The sequence below is a fragment of the Prunus avium genome, chromosome 5, assembly GCF_965620075.1.
Source record: "Prunus avium chromosome 5, drPruAviu1.hap1.1, whole genome shotgun sequence".
Classification (NCBI taxonomy): Eukaryota; Viridiplantae; Streptophyta; class Magnoliopsida; order Rosales; family Rosaceae; genus Prunus; species Prunus avium.
In genome coordinates, this window is record NC_142288.1 from 18,185,370 (window position 1) to 18,211,837 (window position 26,468).

Below are 26,468 nucleotides of genomic sequence, written 5' to 3' on the forward strand. Positions count from 1 at the left end.
GCTAATTGGACCAAACTCTCTCTTGTTTAGAATCCCTGGCTTCTAAATTAATTATCACACTTTATTTGTGATTTGTTTCTGTGTGTGCAAGAGGGAGAAAGAGAGGGAAAGAATGAGTTGGGGAATTCCACAGGCTAGTGAGGGTGGTGATGCATGCCCCTAGTGGATTTCTTTTCCCTACCTCTCCTTCTCTCCCACTCTCTCCATCCTTCTCTTCTTCTCTCTCCCCCTCTCTTTATTTCTTGGATTGGGTTGCGATGGTGGTGGGGTTCAGATTTAGGGCGGGTTGGTGTGATGGATTATGGGAGAGAGAGGGAGACAAGGAGAGACTGGGTCGGGGTTGGGGGTTGGGTTGAGGGGTCTAATGGGTGGATGTGGCTAGGGAAGAGGGTGGAGGTGGGGGTGGCTGGGGTTGAGGATGGGAGAGTGGGGGATGGGGTGGGATGGATTGTGTTATCAATTTTTAAATTTTTTGATTATTTTTAATGTTTTTTTTTTTATTTTTAATTATTAGAATATTTAATTATGTTTTTATCTGTGTGGATGTGGGCTCCGCTTGCCATGTCATCAAAGTTAAAAAGCTTTTGGATGGAGTTGATGGTATGGGGCAAAGTGGGTCACTAAATCTCGGTCAAAGGATGAAAGTGGGTTATTTTGAGTTTCGGAGGGCAATGTGGGATTTGACTGAAGTTTCAGGGGGCATTAGTGTAATTAAGCCTTTCTAAAATACCCTTTAATTATTAACTCAAGCAAATTCTCTTTGCTAATCATACATGGTGTAGAACTAACCTAGTACGCAAATTACTAAGATTATGAATATCATCATGTTTACGAACCCCAAAATTATACATTAAACTATGTAAACCATATGTTCTAAGATTAGCTATTGCATTCCGAACACCACAGAAGCTATATGAATGGCCATTAATTGACCACAAATCATGTTAAGTGAGTATGCATAAATGACGGTGGTCTCATGTCAAAGGTTCAGAAAAATGCCCAAATGGGAAATGGAAGCGCTTGGAAGTGTGCATCAAAATGCAAATCAAACTAACTCAGTATGCCTAGCATATAATCTGATTTGACGAAAAAAAAAATCTGAATTCCATCTTTGGGACAGAGAATGCGCACAAATCAATTTCATTTACTCGGTTTGAATCAAAAGTCAATCCTCCAAAATCTCAAGTCAACGGCTTCTTTTGTGATCAAATATGAAAAATCCCAATCACCAATACTAAAAAATTCAAGCACTCAGCGGTCACTCAAACAGGGTACTAGAAAAACCCAGAAGTAAAAAAAACTTGTACCAAAAAAAAAAAAGGGAAATTATTCTGGGGGATGAGGAGTCCTTGAGCCCTTTTGTTTTTTCATTTGTCAAATGGTAAAATAGGTGGGTTAAATTGAGGTTTTTTCTTTGTGTCTTAGAAATCATTTTATAAAGGGGTAAATTTGTCTTTAAAATTTTGAAAATAAAGTGAGTGTGAAAATAGAACAAGGACGTGGAAATAACAACACTTGTTCTAATGTCTCTCCACCAATAAAGGCTCAAAAAAATTGAACCAAAAAAAAAAAAAAAAAAACTGAAGTTCTGTGTAGAAATTTCCCGGTTTAATTATTCTAAACCCAAGTTACCAAAAAAAAAAAATTATATTCTAAACCCTAGGGTTTATCACAACCACTTCAATTGAACATCTTCACCAACTACTTCTCACCCGTATCAAAAAAAAAAAAAAAAAAACCAACTACTTCTCACAGAGAGAGAGAGAAGCAATCTTTCTGAGGGAAATGTCTACAAGAGAAACAGGCTCTATGGCCGCTCTTATCAATTCACTGTCCACTAGCTTCAATCAAGTACCTCAAGCCGCTGTTCCAGCCGTATTGGATTGCATTTTGTCTTCTTCTGGCTTATCTCCCTCCTCACTTTTTGACTCACTTCTTGATACTTTTCCCAAGCTCTCTGAGGTATGATTAATTTACTTCATCAAATACTCAGTCTGTGAAATGCTGCATTGCTATGTTGGCTTGTGGAGGAAATGCTAATTGAATTAGATAAAGGCACTATTTTGGGTTATAACGGAATGCTGTTCATTTGAATTGTGAAAAATACCACTTTCTAGAATGATTATTTGGTGTAGTTGAGGTGGGTTTTTGGTTATTAGTAAGTTAAGTGACATAATGCTTGAGTTTTTCGTAAGTAAAATGCTGCATTACTATGTTTGTGGTACAGACAGAGCACTCTTTGTTTTCCTATCTTGAATAGTCAAGAAAATAATGTGGAATACCCAAGAAAGCACATAAGAAATTTATTCTCTACCCAGCTTTCTTGTTGAAAATTGCCAAGTTAAATATGTAAGGGGCTTCTTTTGTATTTAATGGGCTGATATGTCTGCAATTTGAGTAATACCGAGTTGCTAGAATGATTAATTTGGATTAGTTGAGGTGGGCTTTTGGTTTAAATACATGTGATGAAAATCATGAATGATTTCTTGAACTTTGTTGTTTATTTATTGTCCAGCTTGCTATTTTACTGAACATAGCGTGGTTGAATTTGAGCTAATGGTTAGTCAGGTTTGTTTGTTTTGTATAGGATCTTAAGATAAATGATGGCATGTTGGATTCCAATCACTGTAACTATCTGGCATCATTGGTTAGTGCACTTTGCCATCTATTAAAGAAATTTGGTAAGTCATGTCCCTAATTCCATCTCAGAAATGTTTTTCTTTTCTTATACAATGGTTGGAGTTCTATATCAAATGGTTGTGAAAGGTGGCTTTAATATCAGTTGATTTTCACTATTGTTTATCTTTTTTCCTTTTGGTTACATTGGAAGGGATTGAACTTTGGACCTATCCTAATCCTAACCCATTTCCCCACCCTTCCTCACCACTTAGGCTAACCCCAAGGGATTTTATTGTTTTTTGATGCAATTAAATTTGAGTTTGGTACAGGGATGTTCTGATTGGTTTCCAACATGTTGTGTGATAATGGAAATATATATAATCTTCTGATAAATTGTAGTAGGGATCTTTGAAGTGCTAATTTGCTTGACCAAGTTTGATATTTGAAAATACAAAACTACATCCTGTGTGTTTCTTCTAGTTAGGTTTAAAAAAAAATTATACTCTTAAAATTTCTGACTACACATAGGCCTATTTTAATTGATACTGGTTAAGTATATTAACAAGCAAAGAGTAAACTACTTTCAATCCAGTAGTACGTTCAATTTTAACTAACCCACAAGTGACCCCTTGTTCTTGAACTGCATGCAACCAAACCTAAAGCGTGCACTTTCTCATTGGAGATTAGGCAATCGGGTGCCAGAATGTTGTCTTAATGCTCTGATCTTTTTGTTTCCCGATGTTGTATTTTTATTTTATGGTTTCATTGCCAGCCCTTAATCATAATTTAATTTCTACCCAGTCGTCATTCTCGTTGCTAAGATATAGTGGGAGAGGCTCTTTACTGTTTATTTCGAAGTGTATAAATATTGTGTTAGGGCTAAATATTCTGTTCAATACTGTTGAATATATTTTCTCTGTAGGTTCTAATCATGATGCTTTGCAATCATTTATTTGGAGAAGTTTTCTTCCATTGATGAAGATAGCGCATATATTTGACCGCAAAATGCTTAACCAGGTAGACTTTTTAAAGCTTGTTGTTGTCAATTTACTGTCCTTACAAAATTTCATCTTGTAACGAGCTGTTGCTTGCTGTGCATGATGGTGTTGGTTTTGTGCAATTCTGGTACTAGGTTACAGAATCATTTATTAGTGTTGTGATCGAGACAAACACCTGGGTAGTTGTGGAGGCAACCCTGGTGCCATATTTTCTAAGAGTAGTTGCTAGTTCTATGGGTATGCTTCAAAATGAGGTACCAGATATCTTTCAGTGGGTGCTGGGATCTATTGACCATGTAACTCATTTGGAGATGAGTGAAAAACACAGCCCGTCGCAATCTGGGTCACTTTCGCTGCAAATTTCATGCCACATTCTAACCTTAATCCTTGATGCTGCCCTTCATAGCATGAAAACAGCCGCTTCCTCAGAATCAATGATTCCAAATAGGTGTTTTGATGCTCAAAATTTTGCTGGTAAATTGACTTGGGGTCTTTGTAGCTTGACTGAACGATTGCTTTTACAAAGTTTGGAACACCGGTCCTGTGCTACTGGCTTTCTCCTCCCAATAATTTTCAAAGCATTTTCTTCTTATTGCTCTTTTGAAATCTCAATACATGGGCAGACCCTTATACTTTCAAGGTAGTTACTTAAATTTCTTCCAACTGCATTAGTGTTTATTTGTCTTCCTAATTTCACCTGCATTCTAGATATATTGTTTCGTATATGCATATATGGTTTTTTTATTTTTATTTTATACATATACATATTTTCTTTTATATATACGTGTGCATATTCTTTTATGTATGTATTTATCGTTTCAGCTGAATGTACGTGATTGTCTTCCAGGAACAGTTTCTTTAAGAAAATTTGGGAGTGCTGTGGGCTGCTGTTTTCTATTGGAACTGTGGAGAGAAGAGACGCTTATAGTGTACTGTCCCTGTATTTGTCTTTTTACTCTTGTACAGAAGAATGCGGAGATGCTGACCCAAGTGATAAAGTGGAAGAATTTGATATAAGAGCTCAAAAAGAATTTTGGGACGAAATTAAAAAAGGCTTGGTACTTGCATTATCACTTTTTTCGATTATTATTTAGAATTCATTGATAAGCTCATTAATCTAGCAGTTCGAAATCATAATAATCTTTAATTATTTTTATTTTCTGAGTTTCACTGTTCAGGTTGATAAGGAGAGTTTAGTGAGGAAGCAGTCACTGCATATGTTCAAGACAGCACTACGGATAAATGAAGCAGGTCAATCCTCCCCTGTTTCAGAGGAGATGATATTACCTGAAATTCATTCAATGCCTCATGGCATGACAAAGAGGGAACTGTGGGCTGATAAGGAAGCAAAGTCACTGGGTGTGGGGAAAATATGCAGCCAAGTTGGGTCTTGTCTGAACAGCCAGAAGTGGGAGGCATTTGTACTGCTATATGAAATGCTTGAAGAGTTTGGCACTCACTTGGTTGAAGCAGTGTGGAATTCCCAGGTGTGATTAGATGGTTATTGTTCTCTTCATGTCACCATGTACCTATTCTAACTTTCATCCAGATGAGATATGGTTATAATAGACTATATCAAATGTCTGTATGAGTATAACTTACTACTGATTTGGAAAAATAAAATAATGGTTTGGCACTGATGAGGTCAGGTTACAATCTTATCAACATTTTGTATGACCCCATCTTATAACTAATTTTGTTTTCCAGGTATCTCTGTTGCTTCAATACTCTACCACACATCGTAAAATAACAACCTCTGTCACTGGAGCAGTTCATCAAAGCCATATTGAAACCCCAGGCGAAATCTTTAACTGGTTAGCTATTCTGTGGGAACGGGGTTTTCGTCATGATAATCCTCAAGGTAATAGTGACTGGCATGCTCAACCACATAATCATTTTTAGTTTAATAGGAATGTTAGTTCACTCTAAATAACTTTTTCTGGTTTATTTGTAGAAACAAATTAATCTAGACATAATTCCCTTTTTTGTGTACGATGCAGTTAGGTGCTTGATCATGCAGTCATTTTTGGACATTGATTGGAAGAAATATGGAACTCATCCAAAATCAGTGCCTGTATCTTTTGTTCTGGGTCCATTGATGGAAGGGATAAATGACCCTGTGCACCACAAAGAATTTGGTTTGTTATCTTTTTGAGTTTGCATTTACAACTTAACTCAGCATATTTGACCTTTTGTATCATATTATAGGTCACTTCTTAGTCGTATAAGGTAATGGTTTGTTATTTTATAGGTCATGCTTCTATGTTCAAATATCATAATTTTTGCAACTATTACTAATCTTCTATATCATGGTGGTGGATACATTATTATCTCATTTTGTTTTCTTCCTGATATAATCCTTTGAGCAATGATATTGATTAAGAGTGTTATAATCCCACTAGGTTGACTTACTACTCTGTTGTTTCACTTAAAGGTGTAAAAGGAATATACTCCTCAATGACAATTGAAGGTGCAGCTAGGTTTCTACACCAATATACAAGTTGCTTGAACGCGGGGTATGCTACGATCTGCTTGATGTTTTTTCATCAATGAATATAGTGTTAATAGGGAGCTACAGAATAAGAGGTTTCTCATATGAAATCTAATTAGATTTTAGTTCACTTGAGCATCTGAAGTAGGTTTCTTTGGGTAATTGCATTGTAATGTCAGCCTTATTCTCTGGTTTAATTGGCAGTGTTACATAGACAATTGAGTTTTTATATGCTAATATTTCCTCCACTGTGGTGCAAGTAAATAACATGATATGCAGGTTGTTTGTACTCACTTTAGGATGTAATATATGCATGCACATACCTACATAGTGACATAGAATCATATATATATAAAATAGCAATTTATTTTCTTGTGAAAAATTGAAGGCCCTTAGAGGGGGAAGGAAGGCAAAAGTGATGTGGAACTGTGTTGTGGTAGCCGTATTTTGCGTCATTTGGATGGAGTTGGGGTCATATTGGGGATGACGTGAAGGTGGTGTGGGAGGAAGTTCGATTCTGGTTGTCATCACAGGCTGCGGGATACCTGCTTTTAGGGATTTATCTTTCCTTTTTATAGGGTTAGATTGGAGAGCTGCTGCGAGATAGGATTCGTGTCTGTGACAATGGCTCTTTTCATTTCTTTAGAGCTGTGGTATGTTTGTTCAGTTGGAGTGGTGGGATTTTGTTGTATTGCAGTGAAGTGGACATCTGGTCCACTGTTTTATTTAGTTGGGGTGGTGGAATTCTGTTCATCAGATTGGAACAAAAAATTTCTTTAGAAATAAGAAAGTTTCATGCTGCATGAGAAATTTAGTGCCTTTTCTGTAGAAGTCTCTATTGCTTTTTAATTGATTTCTGCTAATCCCGTTTGGGCTTATTACTTTTAAACATGTGTATGGTACTCCTGATTGAACATGTTTTTATGTGTTTTGGTTTGTTACGTTTGATTCATATGTTGTAATAGTTCCTGCTTTTGTTAGGTGTTGCACTCTTTTCATTTGTTTGTTTTTTTTCTTTTAAATTTTAGGCAAGTGGATTATGAGATCTTCCTTGGCACTGTTAGAATGTGATAATTAGTGTCCTTAATCCATTGGAACAAAAATGCTTCAGAATATTTACATTCTCCTTATTGTTGTGTCTACCTTGTGCCGCCTTTCTTTTTCTTGTCTGGATGACTTCTTTATTCTGCAGCTGCTAGATTGTACACTTCAGTTCTTCTAGTTTTTCCCTTGTATACTTTCCATGTACTGGGGTTTCACCTTTTAAAAGATTTTATTATTTATCAAAAGTTACTTTGCACATTATTGTTGGGGCTGGAAATTAATCGCATCATTCATTTATTACATTTACAACTTGCACGTCAGTGTCTTTGCTCAGTTCAAATGCTGTCCTCTGAGAAATTTCTGTTGGGCTTGATGAAGTTGATATATGCTTTACTCTTTGTTACTTATGGTTGCAGGATGTGCGTTGCAGTTTTGATCAATTTAGCATCTACTGCTAAGGCGCAATCATATGGTAGAGCTGGATTGGTGTGCCTTGCTGAATGCATTTCTTCAACTGCTTGTCAAGTTCGAGCAGATGATAATGAAAGTGAAGCACAGTGGTCTGAAGATGCAATTCCTGGCATGATCCACGTGGGAAATTCCCCTCGCAATGACAAAGTTGTTTTACTTGATGCTTTGAGATTTGTTATTGAGAGCAGCAAACAACATTTCAATCCTAATTATCGTCTTCGAGGTCTCTAATCACTAATCTGGTTAGATTATAATATATTGTCTTTTATATTGAATATTTGCATTGCAATGGTTATTTGTTAAAAGGCCAGAGCATAACTGATCGGACATCTTCATGGCTCCAGTTTGTGAAAAACTCCTGGATTCCGCTGCTTCAGTGGTGTGTGCATGTGATGTGCCTCTTGATATACTTATGCACTTCATTTCAACATTTCCATGGGAATTCACTGGCTATGGTGGTATGCTTTATCGTGCTCACTTTTTATTCCAGCTTATTTTCTATTTATCTGTGAAATAGTGAAATTACTTATGCATTTTATACATGTGTGTCAGACACATACACAATTACATGTATGTGCGAGTACATGCCATATTCTTACTTATTATACATATGTATATACATGGCAATGTTCTCATTCCTGACTGTCTGGCAACATCTGTGTTCTGGACCATTGATCAATTTGATTCTTGTCCAGATTCACAGTCTGATAACATAAGCATTTTTCTAGCAAGATAAGTCTAGTAAGAGAACATTACCCTGTACATATATTATATTCATACATCATAGATGAGTACATGAAGATACATATACTGGCATGCATTCAAGATCCATGTGGTCCTTAATATATATTTTTTTGGTACTGAATATGTGATACTGATCCATAAACTTTGCCACATTAATTAATGAGTAGTCATAAAGTTACCATCAATGGATATTGAGACTTGATGTATGCAATCTTGTGAGACGTTTACATTCTCTCTCTCTCTCTCTCTCTCTCTCTCTCTCTCTCTCTCTCTCTCTCCCCAATTTCTAGGTTCCTTAAGAGTGAAACTACAAGAATGGCTTATGGGGTGTGGGAAGAAGCATTGTAGTGCCAACTGCTTCAGTACTGAAATGAAGCTTCTTAAGAGTATTCATGACTTCCCCAATAGGTTTACAAGTCGTCACATGGTTGATGATTCAATCACTTTTGATGATGAAGAATTGGATGCATGGGAATTTGAAGCGAAGCGGTGGGCAAGAGTGCTTTTTCTTTCATGCAAGGAGGAATATCAATTGATACCTATACTGATGGTAAGACATTTTCTGTGTTCAAATTGTGATTTGCTTTATGTTCATCCTTTGTCTTCCAGTTTTGGTCAGTATATTTTGACAAACCAAATTTGGTACATTTATCCTACTGTCAGGTATTGGAAGTACTCTTTTATGATTTTTCCCAGGATAAGGTTTTGACTTTGTGTTTTTTCTGATGCATTCAGTTTATTCAAAATCATGGTCATGAGCTCTGCCAAGAAAACAATAAGTTGGACCAAATAACTGTGAAGTTTCTCATCCTCACCTTGAGCTTGGTTCTGGAGCTCCAGATGATGCAAGAAAGAGTTGCTGAGTATGGTTCTAAAGTTAGAGGCAAATCAGAATTTCGTGTGCTTGAATCAATCGATCAGTTTGGTCATGCAGATGCTCTTAATTTATGTCAAAAGTTTACCAACGTTTTTATTTTTATAATGGTATAGAGACCAAATTGCACCAAGCTCATAATTTTTCTTTCCTCTATAATGTGCTTCCCCTTTAACTTGTCACTGTCTTCTGTTTGTCTTGCTTGCAGGAAGAGTTGGTCTCTTTTGCAAACTTGTCTTGTTCCATATTCTCATGTACTGATACCACTAAGATGGCAGATGTGATCCTTCCTGGTTCTGTGAGAGGAAAACTTGGAGGTCCTAGTCAACGCCGGTTGTCATCTTCTACCACCACTCCGGTGTTGCAAGCAGTATGATTCTGTGTCCTACTACTTACCTTTGGTTTACTTAAAAATTTGAAATGCAGTAGATCATCTGCAAACAAAGGCACATTGTGTGCATTCTATTTTCGTTTAATATGCCTAATTGTTGTGTACTTCTTCATCCGAAACTTAGGTGGGTACAGTTCTGTGTTAGTACGACTAGACTAGTTAATATTTTTATAGGTTCCTGCATGGTGGAGTTAAAGAATGATCCTCTTTGTACCCTTGCTTATCATCTTTATCTCAATACTGGTGACTTCAAGTGTTTACAGTTTACCTTAGTCAACAATGTTTTGTTGTTCATGCACCTTCTGGTGCATCTTTTTGTAGTAATTATTCTTGTGTATTCCATTTTGCATGCTTTTGTTTCTGTTCTTGCATCGTTTTTGGTGATTAATTTATACCCTGCATGGGAGTTTCATATTTTAGATTATAATATCGAAGAAATATTTATTACTTTGCTTTTCCTGTTCACCAAATCATTTGCGCATTGTTTTGAATATGTGCATTTTTATCTTGTGATCTTTCACTAACCATTAAGTTGCCTTCTCATTAATGATAGTGGTTTTACCGAAGCACATCTTATTGTTGCTGATTTTTCTTTTCCTGTCTTCCTTCTGTTTATAAATAGATAATGTCCATCAAGGCTCTTGCAACTATCTCATCATGGTGTGCACAATTTAAAAGCCATGTATCACTTGACCTTGCTTTTAATTTTTTGTGGGAATTCTTTTGGAAAACTGTTTCCTCTCCAGCTTGCAATTCAGAGGTATGTTGTAGATTGTGTTATATGAAGAATTAGTTTTAAAGACTGTCAGTTTTTTCATGAGCTAATTTTAGTGGCTTATCTGTATGCTCTAAAGCAGACTGGAGCTGAAATATGTCTTGCAGCATATGAAGCATTAGCTCCTGCTCTCACAGCACTAGCGTCTGTTTTCTCTCCTCAAGCTTTGGATCTGGTCAAGAAATATGACAGCTTGTTATCATCAGTTGGAAAACCTCTGTTAGATTCCTTGGTTCTTTCTTTTCTTGAGAACATAAATAATCTCCTTGCAGTTGGAGTATTTGTACGGACTCGACGTGCAGTTTTAATGAATTGGAAGGTGAGGAATCTTAATTTCCTAGCTACACATTGTCAAAGATTTTAATAAGGTTTTTGTCTTATTAGTGCATTTCATACCATATGAAACATTGAAATTTCGTAAATAGTACAGCCAAATGTGGCCTTGTTATTTTCTAATAAGTCGCTGAGTCTTTTATTATTTCTGTTTCTCTGCTCTAAACTTCTAATACATCAAGTATTATTTTTTGTCATTCCTAATTTTCTCTTGCATTTCAGTGCTGGTACTTGTCATTTGTGTAAAGTTTGAATTTATTCTGTCTATGGATATTTAACTCAATACAAGATTTTAACTGGTTTGCTGTGACTGATACAGTGGATGTGCCTAGAATCCCTACTTTCAATTCCTAGCTATGCTTTTAAAAATGGGCTTCATCTGGAGGACAATAGCTTTTTCTTCTCGGGTGCTGCTCTCAGATGGATTTTTACTGATCTTCTTGAGAGGTACGAAATGAGAAGAGTTCAATGGTGTACTGCTTTCGTTATGATTTCTTCCCATTAGAGATCTAATTTTTGTTGGGTTTTCTATTGGGGGTTGGGAAGAGGGCTGTTATCTAGCATCTGTCTTGTACAAACAAATTCAGCAGTTTGTGCATAAATCACTTGATTTATTTTATTATTAATTAGTGTTTATATTAATGCAATGAGGCAATATATTATTCTAGAACAGGTGGGTAGCTCAAGATCTCTTTGAATCACTTCTCTCATTTAAAAAAAAAAAATCATATTTATAAGAAACAAATTTCATTAAACAGCTAAAAACCGCAATACAAAACTGAGTGAACCAGAGTGAGGTCCACCAACGAAATAATACAGCCATCATAACAAAAGCAAACACAACCTCCTACAATGTAATACAACTCTATCCAACCACAGCTCCCCAATCTAATAAATTTACAAAAAAAAGAAAGATCCCTAAGGGCTGGAGAAAGAGTAGCCCATAAGCATGCCCAAACACTTGCTGTTGCCTGGTGTCTAAATGTTGTTTTGTAGTAGTAAAATTAAAGAAAAAGAAAGATCTCTCTTTGCATCACTTCTCTGAATACTGGAGAAATATACTTTAGGTACTCTCTTGCATGCTGTCTGAATGTGGTTTTGTAGCAATAATAATGGCTATTGCTGATGGAGATTTTATGTATTCCTTTTTGACCCACCACCTTTCTTCTGTATAAATTTGCAGCCTTGAGAACGCTGGGGAAGGTTCTGTTTTACCAATGCTCAGATCAGTCCGATTAGTTTTGGGCCTATTTGCCGAGGGAAAGTCTGGTTTACTTGTCTCCTTATGTGATGGGGTGGATGCCCAGGTTCATTTCCAAACTCTTAGAACTGTGCTTGTGTGGATGCTGTGTCATGGTAGGGTAGCATGTGGTTGTGATGCCAGCTGAATGACAGCCTGGATATATTTCTGTGGAATTTCACTCATCAATTACCATTTAACTTTTAATACTTTCCAGTCCCATTGTGAACCACTTTCCCTTTTTGGCACCCTAATTTAGGTGCTGATCCTTTTACATGTTGTGTATAAAACTTTTGTAGGCCATATCATGGCTTATGAGAGAGCTCTTTAATTTGGATGGGATTTTCTGAGGGGGAAGAAATGTTTACAGTGTTTCTGTTTAGACATATGTCTAAGAACACCCAGCTAATTTCTTTTATCATGAAACGTCCAAATTTACCCTTTAATTTTTATTTTTATTTTAAAACTTACAAGAAAACAAAAAAGAACATAGAATCCCAGCAGCCCCTTCCTCCTCCCACCGCCGGAAACTCCACCACCACTGGGAACCTCTCTCTCTTTCTCTCTCTCCTCTCTTCTCCACTTTCTCATTCTCTTTCTCATTTCCGACCATCTAGAGTAGCCGAGATCAGAGTCTTTGCCTATTAGTGGACACCAAATCTGCCTAATTTCATGTTCTGATAATAAAGCCAATTGTTTTTTGGAATGAAATTCTTTTGGTTTGTAACTTTCACTGTGTTGATAGAATAACTAATGCACCAATTTTGAATCCATTTCCCATTCGATTGAATGGTAGTTGTTCATTTATGTGTTATTCAAACAATGAGCCTTTTGTATCCTCGGACTCTGAATAGCACGGACTGTCTGTTGTACTGTATTGATAAAATTGTTAAGCGAGCAAGTTGAGTCCATTATCATTACAGTTGAGGATCGCCGCTAATTTAATGTTGATTTTGAGAGAGAGAGAGAGATAGAGAGAGAGAGAGAGAGCAGTTAGGTGGTGGTGGTGGGAGAGGAAGGAGGATTTGGGCTAGGTTTGTCTAAACTTTTTATATATAAAGTTTTTGCTGGGACTGTGTACTAAGTTTCGTTAAGTGTAATACTGGGGTTTATGGTGTTAAAATATTGCGGGGTGAGGTTCAAATACAAACCTCAATGTTTAAGTTCTTTTTTGTATATTGCTTTTTAGTTTTCAACTGATTTTGGAAAACTACTTGGGCTTTGAAAGTTACACCTTTAGGAGAAAAGAATTGCATAAAAATTACTTCATGCCTGCTGTATCTCTTGGAGTGGTATAATTGCATATATGCTCCAGTCATTCAATGTCCTTTGGTGGTACTTAATTCAGTGTAAACGTCATTGTGAAGGGAATTCTTGATGGGGGTACTGTGGGAATCTTAGATTGAGATTTGACGCATTAATTTAGTTCTATTAACCTGGGGACGAAGATAAGCTTTCAAGCCCAGGGCATAAACTAATCTTGTGTGAGGCTGATATTTTTGTTCCTTTGGTGTCAAATGGTAGAACGGGTCCCTGCAGGACTGAGGATGGTTTTATTGTTTGCCTTTGTTCTTGCTTTCTTTGTGTTGAAATGCCCATTATCTCTCTCTCTCTCTCTCTCCAAGGCAAAAATGATCCTCTTAAGAGATTATGAAGTAATGGAATGTTTATAAATCACCGGTACCATTTTATAGCATTTTATTTAGATTAGGTTTTGTTGAAGTGAAATAGCTAAACTTTTTTGACTCTTGGTTAATTCAGATGATGTGGCAGTTGGTTCAGTCTTCTTGGATATTGCACGTCAGTTGCAACAAGCGGAAGGTTGCACCTATTGCAGCACTTTTGTCTTCTGTTCTGCATTCATCCCTATTTAGTGATGAGAGCATGCATATAACTGACGGTGCACCTGGGCCTCTGAAGTGGGTGTGTGGTCTCTCTCTCTCTCTCTCTCTCTCTCTCTCTCTCTCTCTCTCTCTCTATATATATATATATATATATATATATATATATATATATATATATAATATCTATCTATCTATCTATCTATCCAACTATGTACATATATTGTTAGATGTATATTATGTACGTGTTTACATATATGAACCATTCTCTAATGAGGTGTTTGAATAAGTGTGTTAAACTAAAACTTAACTTTTAATCCCAAATAATATATCGATAGGGTTGAAAATGAATCTCGCACAGCTTTGTCGCACAGCTTTTTCACACAGCTTTTTTAGCCCTTAGATGTTTTATCATCTAAAGGTTGAAAATGCATCTGACACAAAACAAAACTTTCTTTATTATTATTCTATTGGTAACATTAAACACACTGCCTGAGGCGTGTTTAATTTTCTTCACATAATTTGTGCAGTCACCTTCTCCTTTGTAGTTAATCCTTTATCTCCCTGTCTCTCACCATATTTTTCTTCCACCTTCCACCCTGTTAAAAATCTGGCATCTTCTTTGTCTACTATAGATAAGAATCAATATCAGGAACCTATGCTGACTAGTAGGATCTGATTTTTTAAATGAAGAGTTGGAGAGTGCACTGGGGGAACTTGAAAATGAAAAGAAAATGTGCAGGTGTCACACCCCTGCATCTCTCTCTGAGTCTGTCTCAGTCTTTCTCGCTTTGGTCTAAGCCCTTCTGGCCACCTCCAAATTCAGTTATGTGCTTGCTTACCATATGTCCTCTTAATCTCTGATATTTCTTATCAAATTGAAATCTCTTGTAATTTCCTTTAAATCTGACATCAAACTTAAGCTTTGCAGATATGGAAACTTCAAATTTTAGAAACCCATTTTTTTCCTTTCTAGGAACTGTATGACATTTCTTATCAAATTATACTTCATTCTTTAGAAACCCATTCTTCAATTTCCTTTCTTCTCTTTTCCAGAAACAAGTATCCCTAAATTACACTTGTCCAAATACTTATGTTGTTTCTGTTGATTACAAGTGTACAAGTATAAGGTTATTGATTTATAAGTATAATGTTTTGAGCATCATCTTTATTTTTTGGTCATAAGAGCATCATCTGTTAACATCTTTTTTTCTGATAGTTTGTTGAGAAAATTCTTGAGGAAGGCACAAAAAGTCCCCGTACAATTCGTCTTTCTGCATTACACTTAACAGGGCTGTGTCTATCATATCCTAGGATTATAAAGTACTATGTGAAGGAGCTGAAGCTGCTGTCACTACATGGTTCTGGTGAGTTACACAGCTCATATAAACTTCTCTTTGTCAAAACAAACGCTACACATCTCATATGATTAAGGTGTGTTGATATTTATATTGTTTTCCATTGTCATAGAATATGATTTGTAACATGATTTTTTTTCCCAGTTGCATTCGATGAGGACTTTGAAGGTGAATTAGCTGACAATCATGACACAAGGACTGAAGTTTCTTTATTGGCAAAAGGCCCTGATACTGAGCTGACCAAAGTAGGCTACATAGTAATTGAATTTAATTTTGGTAATATATTGTGGCAATGAACACGTATCATCTACCTTTGACAAGGGAATAACTCCGTTGATATTCATACGTAGCTTTGGGGCACTTTCAATAGTAGAAGCTAGTTTTGGTTATCATAGAATTTTTAGCTTCACATAACTAGGAAACTTCAATATAAGCCGGCTTTCCATTTAGATGCAACTTGCTTGTCGTAGGTAGTTTGTTTTAATATTCTTTTGAACTGGGTCATGTCGATGACCTGGACCTTTGAAGGAAATCATATACAAGTATGATAAGTCTGCATGAGATATTGTTCTGTTTGATATTTTCTTTGCTTGGACCTTACTTGAACATCATTAATTTTTTTTTATTTTTTATCACAACATAAAGAGCATATTTGTTTGTCTTATTCTGGTTCATATTTTTAATCTTTCCAGGTTACCTTTTAGGGAGTTTTGAAGTTTGTAGTCTAAATATTTTTTGGAATCTATTCTCAGGAATTTATCAACACAGAATTGTATGCACGTGCCTCTGTTGCTGTTCTGTTTTCCAAGCTAGCAGACTTGTCCGATTTGGTGGGATCACCAAATGAAAATGAAGATTGCCATGCAGCTTTGGAATCTGGAAAAATATTTTTGCTTGAGCTTCTAGATTCTGCGGTATTCATGTCTTCTAATTTATAGCTTTCCCATGTCTTTTGTGTTTAATAGAACTTTCTTTCAAAAAAAAAAAAAAAAACACCTTACGCTAATGAAATAATATTTTCTTGCAGTTGCAGCCTTCAGTTTTGTTTATACCTGTAGAGGCATCTGCTAATTTTTTTTGTCTTAAATACCTTTAGGATGCGTTCATTGCTTATCATGTGTTTTCTGTTTCGCTGCTCATCCTTTCCTGTGTCCTAAAAGATACAGCAGGTTGACCTACCAGCGTAGTTGGACTTTTATCTTCCCAAAAAATTTAATTCCCAAATAAGGTGTACATATTTATTAGGACTTTGAGTTGCTGGACCCACACAATTTCCACATAAAATGTTTTGACACGGGAATCCTCTCTCTCTCTCTCTCTCTCTCTCCCTCTCTGTGTGACTGTTTTCTCCTTTCAGTTTCTTGTTTGTTTTATTATATTCTTTTTTCCTTAATAGATCTGTCTTTGGTCAACTCCTATGATTAAATTATCATTCAGTCAATCATGTTGTTATTGCTAGCTTGTATGATTTTTATTGTTACAGACTTCCAGTTACATTACATGCAGTGCATTCTGCATAAAAAAGTTTAGGTGCATATTACTTTTGTTTAACAGAATGGCTAAAGATTGTAAAAATGGTGTGCTGATGTTGATCATTTGCCAATATAGGTAAATGACAAGGATCTTGCAAAAGAGCTGTATAAGAAGTACAGTGCTGTGAGTATCCTTTCCCTTTAAATTGTTGAGAATAGGGACCTCAGCTGAAACTACTGAGCCAGGGCAATTGTTTTAAGTTGAAAGTAGAATTAGAATGGGATTTCTTTGAATGGCTAGTGAAAGTTGTCATTGAGAAAATAATAATGTAAACACAATCTGCAACTGTTTGTTTTGTGTAAAATCTTCTAAACCTACTTTAGAAGATGCTTGAATGAATAATTAGACATGTCAACATTGTGCTTATTCAATAAGAATATAGGTTATGGATGGTTGGATGGTGTTTATAACCTCTCTGTTTGTTATGTTTCCTTATTCTTTTTCTTTATTTTTGTTTATCTTAACAGATCCACAGGCGTAAGGTACGTGCGTGGCAAATGGTATGTATTTTGTCACGTTTCGTCTGTCAAGATATAGTTTCGGAAGTTGCACGCTGTTTGCACATATCCCTCTATGTAAGTAAACGTTGTCTCATGTCATTGCTCTGTGATAGGGACTACAACATTATAATCTTTTTTGTAATGGTTGTCCCCTCAAGTGGAGAGGGCTTCCTCTGTGATAGTGTTCACTTTTATTGCTTGTTGTATAATTGTACAATTGTGATGGTACACATCTGTTATTTTTAAATTAATTACTTGTAAATTTAATGCAGAGGAACAACTTACCTGCAGTTCGTCAATACTTGGAAACATTCGCAATTAATATGTACTTGAAGTTCCCACCATTGGTAAGGCTTTCTTTAGTGGTTTTACATTGCAAAAACAACTTCTTTCACTTTCATAATAATTGTGAAGGAGAGGGAGGGGAGTATGTGTGTTTAGTTTTGTTAATCAAGGACTTTAAGGATGTTTATTTCCACATGCAATGTGAGTTGTTGTTTGTCAGATTGCAAAATGGTTTTCTATAAATTGACATGTAACTGAAAGTGGACTTTACAACCTACATGCACGTGCCTGTAGAGAAAAAGGCTTCTGCATTAAGCAAATACTTACTTATTTGGTTTGGCTCAGGTCATAGTTTTGTGTTGACTGTTAATAACAGTGCAAGAGAAAAAGGTTAACAATCGGCTTAGGATGGTTTATCTAGTGCTCTTGCTGTCTCGATTTTACTTGGTATGCTGCTTAAGTTTATTGCTCCATTCTGAAGGGGACTTATACACCTTTTTTTTTCCTCGCCATTAATAATTACTTTATATAAGACACATCTTCTGTGCAACTTGGTTTTTATTACAATATATTTTCCCCTGGGTTTTTAATAAAATATGAGCACTTGTGGACTCTATGCCCTTGTTATATTTTCTACTAGATTTATATATATATATACAGTCCGGCTCACCTAAGGACCTAAAAATGAGGTCTAAGGTCCTCTTTAATAAAAGCCCTTAGATTAATCTAATGGCATATATAGTTAATAATCTTAACCCACATTAATGCTCCACTTTTTACTCAAACAAGCCCTTCCCAGCAATATTCTCCTCCTCATCCTCTTTTTAGTCTTATTGAACATAGGTAGGCATAACCAACCTTTTCAAAGGCAACTTCTTGCTGGGTCTGTTGTTTAACTTGATTTCAAATTGGTTCTTTGAATTTTTTTTTTTTCAGAAAATTTTGTCTCTTGAATATCCAATGGGTTGATTTCGATTGAACCCATCTTTGAGTTTCGCATCCGAAAGGTTCGTATAGCCGTGGTTCTTAACGAATGTGGTGGAACCACAAGGGTATGCTCTTCATTCATCTTGAATTTAATTCCTGATTCTTAAACACTAAGGGGGGCACACCCGTATGCATCCAAAATTTTTGCATTCGAAAGCTACACAATCAAAGAAAGAACATCCAAATTGTTTTCTGATGAGTAATACCAATTTTCTGAAGAAAAAAAAACATTCAAAGAACAAATTTGAAATCAAATTAATCAACACTCAGGAAGAAGTCGCCTTTGAAAAGCTTGGTTCAACGAGACTGAAATAGAGGGTTAAACCCTAAAAAGAGAGAGAGAAGGGGATGAGGAGGAGAAGATTGGTCGGGAGGAAGACAAAAGCGTTGAACGTGTATTCCTTTTTCTTTTTATTTTTGGAAATTAAAAGAGATTGTTTGAGGAAAAAGAGGAGTGTGAGTGAGGGTTAAGATTATTAACTATATGTGCCCTTAGATTAATCAAAGGGCCTTTATTAAATAGGACCTCACATGACCTCATTTTTACGTCCTTAGGTGAGCAGGACTGTATGTATATATGTATCTTATGAGTTGTCATCATGATAATACCTTAACATGTTTTTCCTAGCTATCTTGGAGCTCACATATTGGAGGTCTGATGTTTAGAGTAAAACACAATATGGTTAATGGGAATCTTGGTGGTCTATGCACCTATTTTTGGTGTAGGAGCAAAACAATAATTAGGCTAATTATTTGCTACAGTAGGGTTTAATTATTTTCATTGGTTACTTGTACTTGTGGGATTTTTGTTTACCTTATAACCCAAAAAAAAAAAAAAAAAAAAAGATTGCTGAGATATAGAGGCTACCCATTGTAATTGAACCTTAGTTGTGCCTGTTGATATTGGAATACGAGAATAAACCTAAAAGTTGTCTTGACCTTTTTTCTTTTTTTGTGGTCACCAAGTTGTCTTGAGTTTTTGCTTTCAGTTTCCTACTCTTTTTCTCCATGTCCGGTATTAATGCTTGGTTAAGGATTGCGTTTCTGATGATGACAATGAAATGAAAACCTAGGTCAACATATTCCAAGGTTTTGACAATGATGTATTTTGGCATATGTTGGGCAGTTCAGATTTCACACCTACACTGTATACTTGGGTGGTGTACTGCTGGAATGAGAAAAATGGAATCTGTACGTTTGTACCTAATTTGCAGAAAAAGTCACAGTTTACTGAAAAGTAAACAGTCCAAAGTAACCAGGCTTGGGTTTGCGATAAGCAGGTAGTTAATTAACTGGTTAATCATGTGGTTAGACTTGGATGGGCTTTTCTTTTGAATGGTGCTGTCCAAAATGCAGCCTGGAAGTCATGAATTGATAATGTTAAGCGTGAGTACTATGTTTGTGGAGTTAGGATCAAGGACCTAACTCAAGGATGAGGCCTTTCAAGCCTGTTGGGATTCTTGATTTTTGTCTTCCATAAGTTTTTGAACAAGCTTTTGGGATTTAAAAAATTAAAGAACCACACTTACTAATTCCTACATTATTGCTGGACTTGCAGGTTGGGGAGCAACTAGTTCCTGCGTTAAGAAATTATGAGATGCGGCCTCAGGTATATATTCTTTTGGAGTCATTATGAATTTATGACCTTTCTTCTCAATCTTTTATTCTTGCGGTTTTCTGATATTCTTAATGGTTGAAAGTGCTACCTTTAGTACCTCTTGGAATCTTAGTATTTAGGAGCAGGAGATATATTATAAGGGAACACTATTTCTTAAGAACTACATTTTTCATGATACCTACTGAAGAGCTTCTCAGGATTGCAGTTGCCTGTTGACCACATACACATAATGTTTCTTGTGGACATAATTTAGAATCTCTCTTTTATGCAAATTCAAGTTGATGAAAATTATAGAATATTTGCAGTAAGCTAGGACAAAAGACATCTAGACTGAAAATAAAGAACAGAAATATCATAAACTCATAAGTTGAGCAGAAATTCATAGTTCATGGGCTCTCATTCCACTTGATCATTGTAAGTGCACATATCCAGTTCTTACTAAGAAGAGTTAACTTTTCTTTAATTTCTTGTATTTGGGTACATAACTACATATAGATAGAACATTACATTTCCATTGACATGACATTGGTTCTATTAGCAGTTTATAGCTTTATTTTGAGAATTCTACTTTTTACATATACTCTCCCCTTAGGGTAATATCCTTTGATGTATGGTAGACATCTATTCTACTAATTCTTAGACATTAAATGCAGGCGCTCTCTTCTTATGTATTTATAGCAGCCAATGTCATACTCCATGCATCTCAAGCTGTTCAATACAAGCATTTGGTTGAATTACTTCCTCCCATAGTTCCACTTTTAACCTCACATCACCACAGCCTGCGTGGTTTTGCCCAGGTTGGCTGATTCAAAGTTGATGAATACTGAATCCTTTCTATTCTTTCTATTCTGTGTGTAATGCCTTTTCATTTATTGTGAGTTGATTCACTTTGCAGTTACTGGTTTACCAAGTTCTTTGCAAATTTTTTCCTCCATTAGACTCTAAAGCCTCTGAAACTATGACTTTAGAGAAGAGGTGCTTTGAAGATTTGAAATCCTACCTGGAAAAGAACTCTGATTGTATGCGGTATGATATCTCAACATGAACTAAAGTGTACTTCACCTTCTTTCTTATTATTTCTTTGTGATAAAACGGGCAATACAAATAATCTATCCCAAACATTTTATCTATTAAAAAGTTGAAACATCTGTCTCCTGAGCTAGCTTTTCTCAATAATTGATACTAGTCTGTAGTTATGTCTGATGTGCAATTTCATCAATTAACCTGGCAGTGGTGGCAGTGGCGGCAGTGGCTGCTGTTATGTGCCTGGGTTATATGTTAGGGGTAATGTTTGGAATGATTAAACGTGTTGAAAATAGGGTATCAAATAAACCTTGTTAAGTTTCGTTTCCTTGCCATTGCAAAAACTTCAAATAAACTATTGGTCCAAGTGTACTTACTCAAAAGATAACTTGTTAATTGATTATAAATCTGGGATACTTGTGGGGAGTTTGTGGGTCCAATACTTGTTTTTGGGGTATAGTGACTTAGAATTTGCTGCGAGATTGTTTTTTGTTGATAATAGTAATTTGTTAAAAAGAGAACAGAAAATTCCAGTTATACAAAAAATATACAATGCTAATCATGAAGAGAAATAATCTATAAAATCCAGAAAAGAGGTGAAAGAAAAGCATGAAAGCAAAAACCTAAAAAATGATGCCTTGATCTCCATAACGGAATTGTCCATACCTTCAAAAGTACGCATGTCTTTGCCTCCGAATAAACCACAGGATGCCTAAAGGGGCAGCCTTCCAAAGAGCACTTTCACTTTTCTTCACAAATTTACCATTAGAAGAATTCAAAACGTCAATTATTCCAAATATGATATTTAGATCTTTTCATATTACTTCATTAAATTGGAAGAATAATCCTGTTTAAAATTTTTATCTGTTTTTTCTTTTGTTTTGGTCAGTAAAAGCCAGCGATGCTGTTTCAGTGTAACTTTGATCGGTCATTAAAAGACAAACTGTTTTCTAAGAAATAATTTTTTTAAATGCAAATGTAATGAAATATGTAAACTCAATACCCAATCCTAGTCCCATTCCTCTATGAACTTAAATCATATTTCAGCAGCTATTTTTATTTGCACACCACGTACACACTCACCAACTAAAAATAGTAGAGAAGGTAGTCAATCAACTTCCATGCAAAACATATGTACAAATTGTATGTGTTTTGCTTGCAATCAAGCATAGCTTAAATAAACAGACTTTTGTTCGTGCCTCTTATACATATGATTATAGTGAGATCTGACATTAATTTGATCTGTTTTCATTTCAGCCTACGAGCATCAATGGGAGGATATCTTGATGCCTACAGTCCGAATAGCTCTGCCACTCCTGCGGGGATTTTCGTTAACCGAGTTGAGGTGGGTCTTTGGTTTGTGATAGTTAAGTTATAATATGTTTGGCATTAAGTAATACTTTTAGCATAGTGGTTCTTATCAACTTCCCTTTACTCTCAAAATATGAAGCAAGAAGAGAACGCATATCTTCTTTCCATATAGAATAAGATGCTTTCATTTTCATGTAGAAAACAACACAAGCTGTCTCCTCACAGTTATTGTCAGTTCAAGCTGTGTGTATAATCGTTATGTTTGCTAGTCAGCATTTGTTTCTGCTTTTGGTAAATGAGGGGTATCTGAATCAAATTTTCTTTTGTTGTATTAAAGGAACTCGAGTTTGAATGTGTACCAATGTCCTTTATGGAGCAAGTGCTCAACTTTTTAAATGTAAGTATATTTTCATTATCTTGTGAAGTTTTCTTCTATGTTCGGTAACTCAGATTCCAGTATTGCAGGATGCCAGAGAAGAACTTCGGAGTTCAATGGCAAAAGATGCCGTGACTATTAAGAATGAAAGCCTAAGATCTGATGAAGATGAAAACTGTACAAAAATACTGTCTAATGCTAATGAAGGAAAATTGCATACCCAGCTGCCTAAAGATATTTCACTGGATTTTCAAAAAAAGATTACCCTCTCTAAACATGAGAAGCAAGACAAGGCTGTTAATTCCTTCTTGGGCGACCAGGAAACTTATAAACAACTCATGGGTATGTACAAACTTGGACGGATAGCTTATAAGGTGCTAATTGTTTTTTGAAAAGTCAAAATTTTAATGGAAAATGCCTACTTATCTCAACTTTTTCTCCCGATCCACATGGCACATGTTATAACCACATCACTTAACAATGCTGTAGAACCCAATGTGAAGATGGCACATAGGTTTGGAAACTGTACAGATGTTGGGTTCCATAGCACTGTCCATCTTAAAAGACTTCTCTAGTAGAAAAAATTAAAATTAATGTAATCTCATGTGCAATACAACAGAAATCGAGAAGGACGATAAGCTACTTGCTCAGGTGCTGCAGTCTAGAAGTCTGGCAGCAGAGGGAGAGAGAGCAAGCAGACAGCATCTTATCCTTGTAGCATCTCTGCTTGATCGCATACCTAACCTTGCTGGCCTGGCACGAACTTGTGAGGTGTGTGATTGGGACTAAAAAGGCCATTTTTCCCACTCTTCTGCTCGTTGTATTATGTGTAGAGTTTTTCAGACCAGTTTCTCATACATGAATGTTCTTGCCAGGTATTCAAGGCATCAAGTTTGGTCGTTGCAGATGCTAACATAGTACATGACAAACAGTTCCAACTCATCAGGTTTGTTGGTAGTTCCGTACCATCCATTTGTAACTTACATTATATATATACCTATACACTTACAGAGTCTTCTTGTTTTTTTTTGTTTTTGTTTTTTTTTGTGTTTCGGTGATTTCGGGAGTTAAAAATGGCTTGAAATATAGTCTGGTACTTTGAACTGAAAAATGGTATGTATGGTAAACTCAGGGTTTAGTAACACCTGAAATGTGGAGCATGATCCTTCATCAGTAACCCCCCAAAAAATTCCAAAATAATGTTAATTGTTCACTAAAGATCTCCTTCTAGCCTGGAGGTTCCCAATGGTGGTACATCTGTACTGTGCCCCACATTACTTTGCAAAACAAAATTTTTCACTCTGGTGGTCCACTTGGTGGCACAACATATGGATTTCTGGTGGGCAATAAACTAGATATTTCTTCAAACTTTGGTTTATTTTTAAGTAAGATTACGGTCGCTGACCAATCTTGAGATGTGGGGCCCATATAGAGATATTGTCCAATAATTGGAACCTTCTAGATCCTCGTTTAAGAATTATATAAATGTATATCTTGCCAATTAGGTTCTGTTTGTCTACTATTTTTGTTATGAGTCACAAACTGATCTCCCTCTCATCTGATACAATATGGTATAAATGTTATTATTTTACCCAATAAAACTTTTGTGTTCTATTTTTCAAATGAATGTCTTAGTAAATTAATTCCTCAATTTTTTCCCCAGTGTGACCGCAGAAAAGTGGGTTCCTATGATCGAAGTCCCAGTGGATAGTTTGAAGGTTTTCCTTGAGAGAAAGAAACGAGAAGGCTTCTCAATTTTGGGACTAGAGCAAACTGCAAATAGCATACCTCTGGACCAGCATATCTTTCCTAAAAAGACGGTGTGTTACTCTGTGAACCCAGTCTTTCATTTTAATTTGCTGACTGTCATTGCATTGCATTTGGGAAAGTCCAGTTCACCATATTGCAATGCATGATATATAACCTTTTTTTTTCTTCTTCTGTGTATTTACAATATCATTGTGGTGCTTGTACACCCTTAACCTGAAAAAAATAATAGAGAACCTAGTTGCAGCAGTATATACAATATCATTCTGGATATTACAACCATAGTGTATATAATTTCCCAAAAGCTATTTGTTCTTTCTATTGTTATCCTTTTCTTCTTCTCAGTTGCATTGTAATATCAAGGGTCATGGCAGCTATTTATTCAATGGAATTTGTAAAAGGTGTTTCATTTCCATCATGAGACATTGTTGCTTTACTCATTTGCATCCATTGGACAGGTACTGGTCCTTGGGCGTGAAAAGGAAGGTATACCGGTGGATATCATACATGTTCTGGATGCTTGCCTTGAGATTCCACAGTTGGGAGTTGTTAGATCTCTTAACGTTCATGTCAGCGGCGCCATTGCTCTGTGGGAGTACACTCGACAGCAGAGATCCCAATAGGATTTTGTTTCTAAAAGCCATTCGTGCTCTGTTTGGTTATACACAAGGAAAACCTGTTCAACCCAAGACTTGAGCAGCTTTTAACAGTCAATTTTGCAACACAGAATTCAGAGGCAGTTGTCTCATTGTTAACAAAAAAATGTTGTTCATGGGAAGAAAAAAGGAATTCAAAGACGGGATGCAAAGGGGGGACAAATTAGCATGGAAAATGGTCAAGAACTGCTTATATTGAGTGGTTAAAGAATGGGAGGAATGTGATGTGTTAAAACGCATGAATCTGTAGCTCTTCGGCTGCTCACTCATTGTACCAAATTTTTCTGCCATGGGAGATTCCATGAGGTTCTTTACACCCTTGAGTAAATCCTGAAAAATCATTACTTAGTTTATCAACCCTGAAAAATCATTACCTAGTTTATTGTGAATTCTTATCTCCTCTAAACCCTAACTTACATCCAAGAAACTTGTCTACGGTAAGAAAGTACTAGTTGTGACACAAAAAAAGATAAAGAAAAGGAAGGTACCTGGGCATTAGATTGTAGACTATTGGTATTGTTAGGCCTTGGATTTAAGGCTGTGGAAGCAGCTGGTGCTGATCTAGTAGCTCTCCTACTAATGTACCCTCTTCCATCAGCACCACGCCTGTAATGAACAACCTCTCTCTTGATGGTGTGATGAATATGATGATGGTTATTGTGATGGTGATGGTGACGGTGATTTGAGAACGTCCTCCTCTTCAGTTTTTCCACGTACACTCACCAATAGGCCTCATCATTTGGCCCGCGGGCTCATGGGCCGAGGGGGCTCGCCCGGTCCATTGGGAAATAGCCCGGCTCGGCCCGTTATGGGCTTTGGGATGGCCCGGCCCGCATTGGGCTGGGTTGGGCTTGGGCTTAGATGTCTGAAGCCCAGCCTGGCTCATAGGCCCAGCCCGGTTAAGCCCAAGAAAGCCTGGCCTTGCCCGCTCACAAAAGCCCGGCCCATTAGGGCCGCATACATATATAATTATGTATAAATAAGGGATTAGGATTATATCACTTGAATCACAATCCACCCTCTTTCATTTTTGTGTGTGTGTGTTACTTGTTTGAAACGTTGTGTTTGTTTCCACTGAATTCTGCTCATTTTTTTTATATATTTTTTACATTTGGTCCCCGTATTGTTCTTCATTTTTTTGTACTGAATCCGACCATATAAAGAACACAAAATTTGCATAAAGAGTTGAAAAGTTATAGGTCAAAAATTGGACAGATGTCGAAATTGAAAACC

At 36.2% G+C, this 26,468-nt stretch overlaps 1 protein-coding gene across 1 annotated transcript; it reads left to right on the forward strand.

Annotated features, from left to right (window-relative positions):
* The first annotated feature begins 1,665 nt into the window (after positions 1-1,665).
* Positions 1,666-25,612, forward strand: LOC110756409 (tRNA/rRNA methyltransferase (SpoU) family protein). The gene is made up of 35 exons (XM_021957842.2): positions 1,666-1,962; positions 2,588-2,681; positions 3,542-3,636; positions 3,752-4,257; positions 4,465-4,675; positions 4,796-5,104; positions 5,325-5,478; positions 5,618-5,755; positions 6,052-6,133; positions 7,569-7,846; positions 7,968-8,081; positions 8,658-8,917; positions 9,103-9,351; positions 9,450-9,611; positions 10,255-10,392; positions 10,490-10,726; positions 11,060-11,187; positions 11,924-12,047; positions 13,742-13,903; positions 15,041-15,188; positions 15,324-15,424; positions 15,932-16,093; positions 16,788-16,835; positions 17,180-17,287; positions 17,485-17,559; positions 20,043-20,093; positions 20,756-20,899; positions 20,998-21,128; positions 22,383-22,470; positions 22,774-22,833; positions 22,902-23,154; positions 23,432-23,583; positions 23,688-23,758; positions 24,476-24,632; positions 25,038-25,612. Exons 1-35 carry the CDS (start codon positions 1,786-1,788, stop codon positions 25,200-25,202), a joined length of 5,532 nt encoding a protein of 1,843 aa, XP_021813534.1. The 5' UTR covers positions 1,666-1,785; the 3' UTR covers positions 25,203-25,612.
* Positions 25,613-26,468: the final 856 nt, after the last annotated feature.

What these genes read in the sequence shown, in the direction of transcription:
- LOC110756409 (XM_021957842.2), top strand. Translation starts at nt 1,786, where the DNA reads ATGTCTACAAGAGAAACAGGCTCTATGGCCGCTCTTATCAATTCACTG. An exon ending in TTTACTGATCTTCTTGAGAG is followed by an intron (nt 11,188 to 11,923) that starts GTACGAAATGAG and finishes ATAAATTTGCAG; the next exon opens with CCTTGAGAACGCTGGGGAAG. An exon ending in AAGTGCTCAACTTTTTAAAT is followed by an intron (nt 22,834 to 22,901) that starts GTAAGTATATTT and finishes CCAGTATTGCAG; the next exon opens with GATGCCAGAGAAGAACTTCG.